The following is a 17,036-nucleotide window of genomic DNA, read 5'->3' as shown; positions in this document are numbered from 1 at the left end:
CGGGCAACTCAATTTTAGCAGCACATAGAGTACAATGGTCAAAAGCATCCACCACGAGTAAGGATGTAGTAAGAATAACCTCGAATGTAGGAGGGCCGAGGCATACTTGTAGGCTGCTCGAAGCAGGATGGTAAGTTCCACCCCGCTGTATGCAGGCCCAGTTAGGGGAAAAGTGCTGTACATTTTAAGCAATGCTCATAAACTGTGGGCGTCTGCAGAAAAACAGCCTTAAGGGTGTGTTCTGCCTTCAAGACCGTCTTAGATAATGCTGCGTTCGTCATCTTGGGAATGACTGGCATCCTGGCAGACGAGATGATGAACATAAATAACATTAGGTCCATCTTTCCTTTATGGCAGCCGGGAGCGAGAGATCCATAAGCAGATGGTAACAGCATTCGGACCATTCAGAAAACGGTCGTTGGACTGACAGGTTGATCCCTTCCATCAGGGTGTAGCTGGGGAGAAAGCGTTGGGAGATCAACTCAGTTTCTCATCATTAAATGGACACCTCGTGATTGTCCAAACTGCCATGGGGTCCCAAAAGACCCAGCGCACGTATTCATCCAATGTCCAAAATTCATGGAAGAAAATAGGGGACCCAGAGGGAACTCTAGATGAAGGGTTATCAAATCTCACGGAAACTCAAATAAGATCATGAAGGATATCAGGTTGATCTGGAAAAAAATAACTAAGTAAACATTTATTGGATTGTCGCCAGCCGTACATAATAAGACAAGCAACTTCACAGAAAAGGTTTTACATATAACGCAACGTATCACAAAAAACATGCGACAGGTTGCCGTGGAGCTCTGAGTAGATGCATTCGCTGCGTGTATATCCAGGGACAGTTCGTACCGTTGCAGTACAGATTTCATAAAACCAAATAAAACGTAGATGCCACCAAATGAAAAAGGTTGGTATCAACAAAATATTGCGTAGTGGTGACCCCGAACGTGGAAAATGTGTTCAGTTCGCCAGTTGGAGCCTTATACGGGAGTCCTTGGCAGTTATTATTATTATTCTGTTAAGGGAAAGTCGCACCGCGTCCTTGAAGAACTATTGTGCCCCTTTTACTGGTTATTGTGTACCTGTTGATCATAGTATCTCAAGCAGGCCAGTAACCGTTAGGAACTTTAGTATGTTCCCCACTTCCAGAAGTTTCAGCTTTGCATCTGGTATTAAGTGTTCTCCCAGATGAATCGACCTACTTTGCACAAGTGCCGGACACTGTCCCAGGACGTGCATAGAGGTTTCGTCCTCCTCCTCACAGAACCTGCAGGCAGTGTCCGTAGATATCCCTAGCTTCCCTAGGTGGTAGTTCAGCCGACAATGACCAGTGAGAATTCCCACTATGATTCGGAGGTTCTTTTTGGTGAGGTTTAAGCAATCCTTTGTGCGCATGGGTTCGTATCCCCCAATAAGCACCCTGGACTGCTCCATCCCTGGTAAGCACGCCCAATATAGTTCCCTCAACCATTTCTCTTCGTTTTTTAGATTCATAGCCATGAAACCGTTTCCGATTCCACAAACAAGTTCTGGCCCGTGTAAAGGCATCCCTGCTCCCTTCTTGGCAAGTTCATCTGCTGCCTCATTGCCTTCCAACCCAGCAAGGCCTGGAACCCAAAGTATCCAGACCTTGTTGGACGAGCCGAGTGTATTCAGTCTCTCAAGGCATTCCCATACCAGTTTAGAGTTCACCTGGTTGGACCTAAGTGCCTTGATCGCTGCTTGGCTATCGGTGAGAATAGCTATGTTCTGCCTCCTGTAGTTCCTTTGCAGATTAAAGGAGGCACATTTACCTATGGCATAAATTTCCGCCTGGAATATGCTAGTGTACCTGCCCATTGGCTCAAAGTACATTTTCCTTGGACCAATGACACCGGCACCCGCTCCCTCTGCTGTGAGGGATCCATCAGTGTACCAAGCAATCAGTTGCTGGTTTAAGCCGTATGTCGCAGCCACGCTCTCCCAGTTTGCCTTGTTACTCCAACGTGTTTCAAACTTCTTATCGAAGTGAAACCTCGTTGTCATGTTGTCCCTCGGTATCAGTAATTCGGGATACCGCCTAGAAAGGATATCAATCTTCCTTCGATTTAGGCAGCTCCCCGCCTCACTCATACTACCGGCCATCCTGAATATTGATCTCCTTGCCTGCATCTGTATGTGCAGATGGAGAGGGGTTAATCCCAGAAGGACCTCCAGGGATGCCGTTGGGCATGTCCTCATTGCCCCACTGATACACACGCAAGCCAGCCTTTGGAGCTTATGTAATTCCCTGGCTTGTGTGCTGAGTTGGGTTCTGTCTGCCCAGATTACCGCTCCATAGGTTATCATTGACCTTACTATTGCAGTATATATCCAAAGTAGTATCTTCGGGCTGCAACCCCATTTTTTTCCTGCTATGGATTTGCAAGTCATCTGAGCCCTCGTGGCTTTTCGACAAGTGTTTCCGACATGTGTCTTCCAGAGTAATTTTTGGTCTAGCGTGATTCCCATATTATGTAATGTTATGGCTTTCAGGTGATCCAGCTTACGCCTCCTAGTGAATGGTACTATGGTGGTTTTGGTTGGGTTGATCCGCACTCCCACCTTCCTGCACCAGGCACTAGTAACCCTTAATCCAGTTTGGATTCTATCACATAGGGTATCTTCATATTTGCCCCTACAGATTAGAACAATGTCGTCCGCGTAGCCCTTGGCAGTTACTTAGAAAGACGAACGCTTTACTATGATGGCCATAACGGATCCAAGGAATACCTCTACAGATTTAAATTAGGCGCTTTATCTAATTGCTCAAGGTGCGATGATTCCCGAAGGAAATAGAGCATGTATTGATCCAATATTCGAGATTACTAATTGAATGAAGAAAATATATTAGGTGAAATGCTAATATCTCTGAGTTGGGGTTTAAGAATACACTCAAAGTCTGTCCTGATTTCACGCACCCGACTTTTGACTACTGATTTGTTTCTGGAATGTGCGCACACTTCTCGACAATGGTAGCGAGGGTCCTTAGAATGCTCGCTTTTTCCAACTCGTGCGGGTATTCCAGCAAGAGTGGGACTACTCCCCTCTTCCTTGTAGCAAAGTGCTTTTGTACTCTGCAAAGTCAAGTGATAGCCGTTGCGAATCCGATGTCGGATTGTTTCTGGCGACTACCGTAGGGCACGTTTTCTTGACCTGGGAGCCGGTTTTTGACACACGTCGGTCCAGGTTAAGGAGCATTACAATCGTAAAAGCCAGTCAAATAAACGAAGTTCAGGGAAGCTTCCTAAAGATCGACCCCACCTCCAAGGTGGGTTTTGACAACACCTTATTCAACATCGACCGCTCGACAGTGACAGAACTATCTTGCCAATCGAACGGCAGGTGTACTGAGTAACCCGCCTGAGAATATCGATGAGCATCGAGCTGCCATTAAACATACTCTTTTCTCGAGTACTAGACAGGTGTTCGGGATCGCCCCGAAAGAGATCTGACTAACTGTAGAATCGTTTAAACCAATAAATGAGCGGAAGGGGTTGAAGGCTCTACTGACCGCTGCAGGTGATGGCAGGCGTGGTGCGCTTGAACTCTCATACCGAGCGAAATCCCGAGAAGTTGAATGTGGTGTATGTCGTGACAAGAGAGAGTTTGCAATTGTGTTGATCAGAGAAGCGGAAGATGTCGGAAAACGCAATGATTTCAGAAATGTATACCGCGTCACGAAAGAGCTTGCATGTGGTTGCAAATCTTCCTTGGTCCTGTGAAGGAGGTCGGACTCGAGACCGGGTGTTTAGACCGTTTCGTCTCCGGTCGATGATATTATCATCAATCAATGTGGGGTTGGCTATCCTTTGAGGTATCATCTCAGGTGAACCCACCAGCGTTTTGGAATGTAACGAAGGGAGATTTTAGTTACCTAAAAGCACTATATGATGAACTTCACTTCGTTCGACTACCACTTTATGGGATTTTCCGGTCTTAAAACTACCAAAATTGATAATAAAAACCACCATACCAGTGGGAGTAGTTAGAAGAATCAAAATGTTCTAGGTGCATCCCCTTCGAAACAAAAGACCAAAGTTACAAAACAGAAGGCACCGATCTCCCGTTTGAAGTAACTCCGATGCTGTTCAAAACCACCCAATATTTTCTGTTCCTTATGGAGACCATAACCATTCATATTAATTAATAAGTTTACGGATCCACTGAAAGTAGTAAGAATAAGAATAAAATAAAAAGCCCCAATTCTATACAGTTTTCCAAACCGATCACTACTCATGATCTACCCGGTGACTCTCCCTGTTCTCGGATAGATCTTTTCTCATGCCTGTCTCAAGCTTTTCTCTTCCAGCGGTCAGGTAATTGTAAATCCGCGGAGGTAAAAAGCAAACCCACTACTTTTTATTTCGATTACCAGTAGCTTATAATCGGCCCTCCACTGACCAACTGGAACACAGAATCTGCAGATATTTACGCACCCATGCTTATAGTATAGTTCATAACTGAAATGCTCCTTTACATTTGGCATTGATCCGTTAGGTAATAATGCATTTATTTACACACAAACATGGGCATGCACATAATATGGTAATGCTAATTATTAGAAGAAAAGAAGGATCGCTGCTCAACTTTCAAATAAATTTGGTAGTAGGGTTATTAAAAAGGATTTAAACTTTCGCAGGATTGGAAGATTGGTAAGTTGTAGGTTAACATTTTGAAGCTAAATATCATTTCATATTATGGTGCTCGGATGGAACCTAGCAAACTAGAGACTGGAGAAAGGAGACAGGAAAAAGCTAAGTAGGATGGACAGAGCTGGTTATGCTGGTATGCTGGTTTCTATATAACGCAGCTCATCATTGCCTTCAGTCCAGAAGTAGCTAAGTCATCTTGAAAAATTGGCCCATTGAATTATTAATCCTTGCGACTTAGACCGATTTTCTTAATACTTGGACATACAGGACTTCAAAATTCGGAGTTGCGAAAAAATATGAGCCCACTCTTCTACTAGGATGGCCTTTGTGTTACTTTCAAGTTTACAATTCTGATATCGGTTTTTGAGCAATATTTGGCAGTTCAAGTATTCAAAGAGCTCAGGAATGGAGCAGTCCAGGGTGCTTATTGGGGGATACGAACCCATGCGCACAAAGGATTGCTTAAACCTCACCAAAAAGAACCTCCGAATCATAGTGGGGATTCTCACTGGTCATTGTCGGCTGAACTGTCACCTAGGCAAGCTAGGGATATCTACGGGCACTGCCTGCAGGTTCTGTGAGGAGGAGGACGAAACCTCTATGCACGTCCTGGGACAGTGTCCGGCACTTGTGCAAAGTAGGTCGATACATCTGGGAGAACACTTAATACCAGATGCAAAGCTGAAACTTCTGGAAGTGGGGAACATACTAAAGTTCCTAACGGTTACAGGCCTGCTTGAGATACTATGATCAACAGGTACACTATAACCAGTAAAAGGGGCACAGTGGTTCTTCAAGGACGCGGTGCGACCCTTAACAGAATAATAATAATTCAAAGAGCTTTTTTTTCAAAGAAATTTTAATACTGAACTTTCCACTACTCACATTCAGCTCCTGTAATTTCCATTTACAAAATTTCGTGTTGATAATGAAACAAGTTCTGAAACTCGGGAACAATAATGAAACAACCTTCCCAAGACTAAGCAGTAAAACTACCAGCCTTAATCTAAAGTCGCGTACATCCAACACTTACTTCCCTATTACAAAGTTTCCATCAAAAGCAAAAAAAGGATAAAAGAAAGCTCGGTTTCAAGTTTACTTACATTTTACTCTCAACGGCAAGTGATTGCTGACCGTCTCTCCTTCATCGTTGATTGCGCTGCATGCATAATTTCCGGCATAGAATCGCGTAATTTTTTGCAGCACCAAACTTTGATTCGACCTGATAACTCGGGCGGATGTATTATGTTCTAAGTGAATGCCCTGAAAAGAAAAATGGAGAAAACACAAAAAACATCCCCGTCAGTTTCTAACTAGAACGTGAAAATGAATGAAAGGAAAACTGAAGGGAAAAAGCCGGGCGGGCTGTATTAAAGCGAGGGGCGGCTGAGATAAAAAACAACAAGGGATTAATTCCATTATTATGGGAAAGTGTATTCTAGTAATTAGAGCCATTAAGAGTTATTATGTCGGGCATCCGTTTTATCTAACCGGGGCTGCTGGAGAGGACTGTTCGGAAAGTTTTTGAGAAGTGTATGATGGTGCTCGTTTCTTTGCCTTGTGGGGCTACTTAGAATATGAAATTTAAGCAGAAACCTTGGTAAAGTTATGAAAGGCATGTCGGAGAATAGACTGAACTTCGTCAGTGTTGAAGAGATATTTTTTTTAGAGGATAGAAGGAAAAGGCGAGGGAATAGTTACAAGTAGAGTTTAAAGGGGTAGAATTCTTTTTTTTTGAGTTGAAATACACTTTAAAGTTTTGGCGCCCAACGTGGGCTATTAACCTCAAGTTATTTTTTGATTGATGCGATCCTTGGTTGTATGATAAGGATTCATTAAATGCTTATGGACTCCCAAATCAATCGAAACCTCTCAAAGGCTTCAATTTGCCTAGGAGGCGGATACTATCCACCCAACCTATTTTATCTCCTGGGATTAGTAACAGTGAGTATGGGAATTCCGATTGGACTTCCCTTCGTGTTATTTCGAGCGGGTGTTTAAACCGGTGTTAGCTAGATCAACAGCTATAATCGAATGAATCATTTCGAGGACTGATGAGTTAGAATGGTCGCACGGGGAAATGGCACTCCTGTAAGTCAGTGTCAGAGTATAAGTAAGGTAGTTTAAATAATGAAAGCCACACATTGGAACGCTCGCCGGTAAGAGACCTCCTAAAGTTTAACCCAATCAAGCTTATGACTGAGGAAGGTACCAACTTAGATTGGTTGACTTTACTGCGAAGCGGGAAGAGGAAGTAGTAGCACGAATCCTGACCAACCAGGAGGACACAAACTCGTTAAGACCAACATACGTGAGCAACAATCAATTCAAGTCCTGCTTATGCCTCTGGTTCTAACTAATAATGACAATCTTCCTGCGTTGGCAGTCAAAGGGTAGTATAGGTCCCAGGGCGAAACGTGGATTGGTACCCACGATGGAGCATAAAACCTGGGAAATGCCTGCTGAACCAACACCAACAGCTCTACTACCAAACCTTATCTCCGCCTCCACGTGGTGACCGCTGGGAGCTCTTTCTTAACGAAAAGCTGCAGACGGAGAAGGATGAAAGCGAGTTTCCCGCGCCTAAAAACGGGACAAATTGTACCAACTGGTCCTCCAGGTTAAGGGTTGGAGAGGGCTGACAACCCTACACGGAAAACAACGATGCCACAACAGGAGTCTCGGACAGGACGAACTTTAAAACGACGGACCCGGCAATGACAACGGATCAACGATTTGCGCATTTTCTCATGGAACGTGCGCTCCCTGTACAGAGATGAAGCTGATGAGCAGCTAGCCGGTTCCCTGCTCCGATATAGGGCTGATATAAAAGCGTTACAAGAGATGCGATGGACAGGGACTGGTTTCCTGGAGAAGAGCCACTACACCATATATTATAGCGGTCATCCAGTAAACCAAGTGCTCGGAGTAGGTTTCTTAGTCAGCCAAAAAATGAAACCCACTGTTATCGGATTTGAAAACATAAGCGAACGGCTATGCACTCTGCGCTTGCGAGGCAAGTTTAGAAATGTAAGCCTCATTAACGTTCACGCCCCTACAGAGGAGACTGCAGAGTCGGAGAAGGATACCTTCTACGAGGCAGTAGAACGAACCCTCGAAGCCTGTCCCAGATATGATATCAAAATCATACTTGGGGATTTTAACAGCCAAGTAGGGAAGGAGCCCCTATTCAGGCGATACGTTGGCTCCCATAGCTTACACGAGAAAACAAATGATAACGGACTGCGGATTATTCAATAAGCAGGGTCACACGAAATGGTTGTTGGAAGTACCTGGTTTGCGCGGAAAGCGGTCCACAAACATACGTGGGCCTCTTCAGACGGGACCACTTTCAACCAAATTGACCACGTGTTGATCGAACGCCGCCACCTCTCAGCCTTGATGAATGTCAGAACATATAGGGGGGCCAATATAGACTCGGATCACTATCTCGTTGGCAAGGTGTTCCGAGCTCGAATAACAACACCACCTAGAATCCCCTCTGACAATCAGGTGAGAGTGAACACTGAAGCCATCCACAACACAACCCTCCGCGACACCTATAAGAGGGAAATGGATGCCGCAATAACCGCAGTCAACAGAGGACCTGGAGATGGAGCATCAACAAATGATCTTCATAATCACCTGAAGAGCGTTCTCATGGATACGGCCACAAGCATACTTGGCCCCAATCGCAAAAGGAGTCGGAACGGCTGGTTTGACGATGAATGTAAGCTAACAACGGAACGGAAGAATGCCGCATACCGAGTAATGTTGCATTCTTAAATAACACGGGCACGCGCAGAGACTTATCACGAACTCCGTCGAGCGGAGATGCGACTTCACAGACGGAAAAAGGAAGTCTCGCAGAACCAACAAGTCTGTGAACTAGAAAAGTACAGGGAGCAACCGCACCAGGCGCGGAAGTTTTACCAACAAGTCAACAGGAAGAAGCCTTATACACCTCGATGCTCATCCTGCCGAGACAAAGAGGGAAATCTGATTTCCGACAGAATGGGTATATTAGAGCGATGGGTTGAGTACTTTGATGAGCTACTGAACAACCAGAACATCGGCGAGTTGGAGGTCCCGCTAACTGAAGACGACGGACAAATACTGCCACCACCAAGTTTAGGAGGAACAGTCCGTGCAATTCATCGGCTAAAAAATCATAAGTCGCCAGGAGCCGATGGAATTACAGCCGAACTGGTTAAATATGGAGGCGACCAGTTACACCAAGTGGTTCATCAACTTGTGTTCAAGGTATGGGACAGCGAATCAATGCCTGCCGATTGGCAACGAAGCATTATCTGTTTCATACATAAAAAGGAAGATATCAGACAGTGCAGCAATTATAGAGGTATCACGTTGCTGAGTACCATCTATAAGATATTCTCCACTATCTTGCTAGGCCGGATAGCCCCATATGCCCAGAACATCATTGGCCCATACCAAAGAGGCTTCACTCCAGGCAAATCAGCAACAGATCAGATTTTCTCTGTGCGGCAGGCGATGGAAAAACTGTTGGAATATGGACAACAGTTGCACCATCTGTTCATCGACTTTAAAGCCGCCTATGATAGCATAGCCAGGGTAAAACTGTACACGGCCATGAGAGAATTCGGTATCCCGACGAAATTAATAAGACTGGCTAGGCTGACCCTGACCAATGTGCGAGGCCAGATAAAAGCAGCAGGATCACTCTAAAGACCATTCGACATCAACAACGGTTTACGAGAAGGGGATGCGCTATCATGCGTCCTCTTCAACCTGGTCCTCGAGAAAGTAATCCGTGATGCTGAGGTAAATGCAAGAGGTACGATCCTCTTCAAGTCCACCCAACTACTAGCCTATGCTGACGATATCGACATCATGGGAAGAACGACCCGAGACGTACAAACTGCCTTCATCCAGATCGAGCAGGCGGCAATCAGCGCGAGATCTTGGCCCGCTTATCAATGAAGGCAAGACAAAATATATGGTAGCAACGTCAACACCGAAGACGAACCAACCAACAACAACAAACCGCACTGGTCAAGCACAAACATGAAGAAGAATAAGGATAGGAGAATAGAACTTTGAGGCCGTTGACAATTTCTCCTATCTAGGGTCGAAAATCACAACCGATAACAACTACGATGATGAAAGCCGCCCACAGTTGTTGTCAGCCAACAGAGCCTATTTCAGCTTACAAAAACTGTTCCGCTCGAAACGTCTCACCATAGGGTCAAAGCTCTTACTGTACCAGACTTATGATCTTGCCAGTCCTCATGTATTCCTCGGAAACTTGGGTTCTTAGCAAGAAAAATTGCGAACTCTTGACCGGGTTCGAGTGAAGAATCCTCCGAAGAATTTTTGGCCCCCCACATGAGGATGGACGATTCATGACCGTCCGGTTGTGGATAAAATCCGGCTCAATAGGTTACGGTGGGCGGGTCACTTAATCCGTGTGGATGAGGATGATCCCACCCGGAAATTCTATAAGACGAGGCAGACCCTGCCTAAGATGGAACGATGGGGTTGGCCAGGTCGCCAGACAGCTTTTAGGGATATCGAATTGGTGGACCTCGGCGCAAAATCGGGATGTCTGGAGTTCCTTATTAAGGCAGGCCTAGACCGGATACCGGTTGTTGCGCCGTTGATGATGGAATCTTCCTGCGTTAAGTGGTGGATGAACTTCGATTTTTCGTTCGGTTGGATGTCCTCCGATTCCTGCAGGAAGTTGGCTGATATATTGGAGAAAATTTAATTGATTATTGATCCAAAATTCCAGAAATGACGTGCAATACAGAAAATCCTGAGGTGAGGTTGGGTTGGTGATGCCTCGGTAAAATTGTTTGGGTATTAAAAATCTGGGGTGATGGTCCAATAATACCCAAGGGATGGTCGCAAAGACTGCCGCATACAGTGCGGGAATGATACCTAGCGTGGGGGATCAAAACGCTTATGGCACCGAGCGACTGGGCACTGTCGTTGGTGTTAATCAAAGAAGAGTGCGATTGGCATACCGCAATATTGGTAGGCTAACGCTGAACAGATTACAGGATCCTCCGATAAGCAAACAACATAACACATAACTATGCACGTTGCTTATGGAAAGTATTTGTATCCCTTTCAGCAGGATGGAGTTTCGCTGCATCCGAGAGTCCAATGATAAAATGAAAATGAAAAAAGTAAATGAAAAAAAGTAGGAGATTCTGGAGAAGATGCTGAAGTCGGATGCAGTCTAGATCACGATAAAGGGTATAATAGTGGTGGTTTAAGGTAAGAGTAAGGTGAACGGTTAGGTTTCATAAGAAATGAAGGTGGTATCCGCAGCCACCAGATACAAAAGCGTCTTATTAAACTGTCCTTTTCCTTCCGTGAAAGAAGTATGCACCACGAAATTTAATTCACTATGGATTGACACTTCACACTTTTATCAAGAGAAAGTGTCTTTTTGTCGTTTGAAGGGAATATTGTCTAGAGGACCATGCTCTCTAGAGGTCATCCATGTTTGCCAGTAGAAGGTAGCGTAATCTCAGTCGCTCGGTTAATAGTTGCCGAAATTTTCCACCCTTTTTAGCCTTGTGCAAAATTATCTATGTGATCGAAGCTGTTTCAGACAACTTCAAAAAGTTTAAGAAAATACGGGAAATGCACTTCTCATTGTCCCATCCCTATAAAGGCTTTCTTAATTTTATGTGGTCATCAACCCTCCGTTGTACTAGGCGTCCGAGGGTTCCCAAATATAATTTTGTAGGCGATCCGGAGCTGTTGATACCCTAAACTCTTGGAGTCCTTGGAGGAGCTTTGCCTAATTTCAGTTCTTTAGTGTCTTAACTTTCTTAAGTTGATCTTATTTGAATGTTTGTTGCAGTTGGTGGAAGCATATTTAGAGAACCTTTGTGTGGATTTCTTATCAATTTTGTGGTCTTTGAAAATGTCCATACACACGGAGTAGTGTTTGTTTCTAGCGCCGGAGGTATGGGCAAGTGTAGCAATCAGGCTATTGGAACTAGATATTGAGCACTATCTGAATGACAAGGAAAAACGGGAGGGGGCTCATCTCTTGCCTCTACTTATCTCCCGGCTCCTTGCGTATAAGATAATAGTACGCGAGGACCAGTTCCTTAGTAACTCCCTTAAGTTTTTAATAATAATAATCGTTGGCGCAACAATCCAATTGGATCAGGGCATTGAAGTGTGTTAGAGCACTTAATTCAAGACCGTAACGGTACACTATAGGATTATAATACTCTGTAGGAGGCAATGTGGTCAGCATTGCGCTTGCCCGAGATTATTACCCTGATTTGACTCAAGTACACATTCACAGCTGAGTCAACTGGTATCCAACGTCAAATCTCGATACGAATTTCACTGCCACCAGTGAAATTTGGACCGTGACCTTCCGTTCGATAGCCCTGTGTTCTAAGCACTCAGTTATCCGGACACATACGTTTTTGCCTTAGTAAAATCAGCGGAAACCTATGGTTCGAACCTGGACTTCTTCGATCCTCATGGACAAGGAAAAGTTCCGCCAATTTCTGCGTTCTCCCACAATGGCAGAATCACCAGGAACGGCTGGAAGGTTTTCAAGGTAGAGGAAGCCCATGCGCAATATGCCCAAGCTGAGATTTGCCCAAATAAATCTGGGCTACTCCTCCTTTGGATAATCCTCAGGGAGGAAGGCAGTAACATTCCACTAATTCAAAGGCCTTGGATTGGAGGCAGCCGAATTGCTCTAGCATAAAAAACACTGGTCAAAAGAGACCTAGACCATTTTAGTTAAAAGAACCTGCATGCCTCTCTGTGTTCGGACCTATATTTCCGTAACTTATCTGATTCACGATGGATCAACTTCATCAGAAAAATTATAAGATCTGATGCCTACTATTATAGCGAGGAAGGTGAATCTGTTGCTAGACTGCGTTGCCAATGTGAGGTAAACTATTTGGCGTAGTTCGGCAAACAACGAAATGGGGTTTTCTTCGACCTTGGTATTAACGCAAATCTATCGCTGTTTCACAGATCCGTTTCGAAGCACAGCAATGCTCTACTCTTTCAGATATATCACGCCGATCGACTGTACGAAGTTAGGCCAAGTTATCAAAATCAAACTCTCTGGTGGTAACATTGGCACTATAGAGGAGCTGGAGCTAAAGATCGGAGCTCTGAAAAAGACTTTTCAAAACGTCGACGATTTCGAGAGCCTAAGTTTTGTATTCTGCAAAACACTCAAAAAAGTTACTGTCACTGTGGTGCAACTAGGACCTCTCTAATCTCAGGAAACTGACCAAGGAGGCTTTCAACATTTGGTAAAGGCATAAATACTGGCGGCCATGTAATGACTTCCTGAAGAGGTGTAAGACGGCCACCGTAACTGCCAGGAAATAGTCTTAGCTGGATTGCTGTCAGAACAAAGAAAGTTTCAGCGATGCTGCAAAATTATGTAGGATTATTGGCAAAGAAAAGAAGAACCCAACCTTCCTTAAAAAGTCGGAGGGTTCCTCGAGAGTATCCGGTTGACCCCCTGAAGCTGCTAGACCAGATGGATTTCTCTGTCAGTCAAGGTGACTTGACAACTTTTTCGTGCTGAATATCATAGGGCGTAGCATTTAAGGACGATCTCGCAGAGGCCCCTCTTCCTCTCACGGTTGACCCGTTGTTACACTCCAACAGCAAACCTCAGTTCTCTTCCCGGATATAGAGGAAGCATTGAACAATGTGAGTGTCCAAGTATCCAACAGATTTTTAGGAGGATGTAAGGATGGACCACTTGAACAGAGCTGGTAGGTTGTGCTCTGGTTGGCAGTATTCGGAAAGGCGGTGTGTGGACTACAAGATGCGGACTCGACATAGATTCAACCAAAACAAGGTTGATGCCGTTTACCAGCAAGGCAGGGGTACCCAAATTCCAACTCTTTCGAATAAATGGGAAAATATTGACATTTTTTACTAATGCAAATTATTTGGGTGTGATTCGAGAGCCCAAGTTCAATGGGAGACTAAACATAGAATTGAGTGTTAAGAAGACCTGGGTAGCCTACAAGAAGACCTTCGCAAGGCTATAGGGGCTCTGGCATGGTGTTGCCTGGATGTATACAGCCATCAACTTCGTTGTTGGCCTTTCAGTCAGGCAATATTCTTTTCGACGGATGATTGGCCCAATCAAAAGATACTAATCCTAACTGATAGCTAAGTGGCCTTGCGGGCATTCTTTTCAATTGCGGAAACCGCCAGATTGGTGGGACTGTGGCGCGGCAGGATTCGCAGCATTTGAAATTTATTTCGAATGTTGTGAATGCGAACGAATAGATGGCGCGGATCTATCCACTTTGCGGAGCTCGCCACGGGAGTGGAGGACCGGCGAGAAAAGTGTGCCATGAGTTAGGGGCAGAAGAGAAACACATGAAGCGAGTCTCACTTCTGCCTCTAACGAGCATACGGTGACACAAAATATTAAAGTTAAAATACAAAAGTCTAAATATTACGCGCATGCAAATGATCAAAGTTCACTTAAAGAAATTCTATCAAAATGATTCATGTTCACAATGTTTGGCTTAATGATTCTCATAGGAATTAACTGTAAAGAAAGTTAAAGGACTCTGCTGGTGTCCTTGACAGTTACTGGGTTGGGGGCAGTCGGTTTCCTTTCGGCAGATGTGATGGGTACAACTTATTCGAGCGGCTTGACGATGTCTCAGAACCTACGCCAAGTTAAAGAGGATCTGTCCTTGCTACAACTAAATCGGATCACGATAGCTTTTGGGCCAGACCCGTTCAAATGGACAGAGTATGTGTCAAGGAGGCACATTCCTTTAATGGACAGTTGATCATAGCTTGCATGTATTTCATTCTGTTAGAAACTAATTCATTCTGTAGCTGAAAAGCAACAAGTTCCCATTCTTCAACTTGAAAGGCCTTTGCAAAGTAGACCTTCGAAATGAATGAATATGGAGCCGGGGTTCAATATTTTTTATCCCCGACCTTTGAACATAATATATGCCACCAAGTTCCATATTCAAGATATAAATCTGGAGTTAATTAAAAGAAATAAATCATTGAAAATGCAGACCTGGATCCAGTAAATTTCCCGACTAATTAAGATATTTTCCTGTGAAAGCTCCCACGCTTTTCTGTCCCCTTCAAATCGCTGCCTTCAGTCGTATGGATTTAAGTGCACCAGGTACCCTCATTTTCCACTGGAAGTCATCAATTATCAAGAATACAGCAATGGAATTAGCACGTACCCTCAACTAGTGAAATGTGTGCTAAGTTCGGAAATCCCCAGCAAAAATTCGAAGCAACGAAACAAAACAAAAAACAAAGTGGAAGAACGGAAAGATACATGTACAGACTATCGTAGAAAAGTAACAATGAATTGGCAATTATTGTACGTTTGTATCCTTTTGAAGTGATAAATGAGACTATGACCAACCGAAGGACCCTCAGGCGTTGGGGCCGAGCTAGCTAGGCGGGTTGCCTTATATTTAATCCCCGTCGACATTCAAGAGAGTAAATTTGCGCTTTGAAATTTCATCGGGGGTTGGTGGTCATTTAGTTTGTAAATTTGTTTGTCGAGTTTTTATACTTTTTATTTTTCAAATGAATCTAAGTACTATTATCCTTGTTTATGCGACTTTGGGGTCGTCGAGCTTAGCTGGAAGGTCTCATCCTTCTGCTTCTGTCGTGGGTACTTACTTATGGGAGTTATTTGGGGACAGAAAGTCTATTGGTGAATAAAAAAGTATAAATTAGTGGCCGATATAAATGCGGCGAAACGGGAAGGTGGATACAAGGATACATTGATTCTGGGTAAATGAATTATCATTTCGAAGTTGGCCCTTGTGTTTTTTACGTCTGAACCAGCCAGGACTGGCAAACTGCTTCGTATTTTTTAAAATGGAGACGAGAATACGAGTGGGCAGCACAATCCCCAGGACTGGACGAAGGAAGATGCAGTGAGCGGTGCCTACGTAGATTTATATAGAATTAATTGCTTGAAGCGACATAAGCTCTTTCAGGGAAGATGCAATTATTTAGCTTTTGTCCTTCTTTTTCCTTCAACAACCCCTCGGAGGTCTTTCATTTGTTTGTGGCTCTCTGGAACTGCAATTATTTTTCTCAAGCTCTAAGTGTGCATTGCTCCGGGGAATTGAGCGTTAGTAACATTGCAAACATAACAGCAAACAAGGATTCTCAGTTTTCCACTGGCGCTTCCTTTCTGTCGTAGTAAATCACGTCATGCGATTCGATCTGGTTTAGATTCAATGTAGCTCTGTGGCGGTGTATTACGATTGTAATTAAGAGGTTCACAAGAAACGGTTGCTGTAAGGTACTGACAATTGTGGGAGGAGAACAGTGTTTGGAGTAAATACTGGAAGGACAATTGTGGGCTGAATTTTTCTTAGAAATATAAAACCTGGACCAAGGTTAGATCAAGTATAAGAGGATGAAAAGAAGAAGGCGGGAGCTTCCGGTGTGGAAAGTCCTGTTGCTTTTTTATGAAAAAAGATTTATTGCAGCTACTTTTGGATATGCACGAGCGCAAACACGTTCACTTTACGGTGGGATGTCGTGATAATTGACTCTGAGTTGCATAGATTCTAACTGGCACCAGTCCGGTATGCCATAATTAGGGTAGGAACAGGAATACCTTCGTGGAAAGGACTCTAGTTATATGGCCTCAAATATCAACGTGCTGAATTCCTCAAATATCCCGGAAGGACCTGCTCTAGGAAAGACAGTCGGTGTAGTGGAAGGAGGGTAGAATTGGCTATAATATTTTGCAGTCCCTTTAGTATTAAGGAAGCTATGAGCGAGAAAGAAGTATATGTCTTCGTGGCTTAGTGGATTCCAATCATACTATTGGGGGGATGAATTCAACAGGAAGCCTTTACAGAAAGCAGAACCTGTGCTTTAATAGGACACCGAGTGCTTTCTAGAAGGCGTTTAAATGCCGAGGCTCAGAGCCATAATATCACACAACAAAGACGGTGACTACCAAGATTATTATGGGGAATATGAGGGCTCAATTTCGTGGCGAACCTTTCAGATACTGACCCTCCATTACTATAAAGGAAAACCGGTTGGAGCTTTTGGATTGGTATGACACTATCTATGCTATCGTTGGATCAGTGGGGCAATCGATTCGAGACTTGACAGTCAAGTCTCTTTAATCGATTCCAAGAAGAGGGTGGGTTATTTTTAAATTGAATAGAATCCTGTGTTGGGAACAGTGAGGGGATTGCTGAAGACGATGATGCGTTTGTCACTTGGAAGCCTGTGGCGTATTTCTGATTAGATAGGCGTTATTTTTTCTAGAATTAATTTCCTATTAAATATTGCTCTGGTTTTTTTCATCCAGTTGGAGGT

At 44.1% G+C, this 17,036-nt stretch overlaps 1 protein-coding gene across 1 annotated transcript in view; it reads right to left on the bottom strand.

The window, feature by feature from the left end:
- LOC119652819 (irregular chiasm C-roughest protein) overlaps positions 1-17,036 on the bottom strand; it is a 626,589-nt gene that overhangs the window by 127,756 nt on the left and 481,797 nt on the right. The window contains exon 11 of the mRNA XM_038057146.1: positions 5,783-5,942. Coding sequence (XP_037913074.1) covers positions 5,783-5,942 — 160 coding nt within the window. The remainder of the gene's footprint in view (positions 1-5,782; positions 5,943-17,036) is intronic.

Source organism: Hermetia illucens, chromosome 3 (genome assembly GCF_905115235.1).
Source record: "Hermetia illucens chromosome 3, iHerIll2.2.curated.20191125, whole genome shotgun sequence".
Taxonomy (NCBI): Eukaryota; Metazoa; Arthropoda; class Insecta; order Diptera; family Stratiomyidae; genus Hermetia; species Hermetia illucens.
The sequence above is the reverse complement of the archived record's forward strand: the minus strand, read 5'-3'. Positions and strand labels throughout refer to the sequence as shown.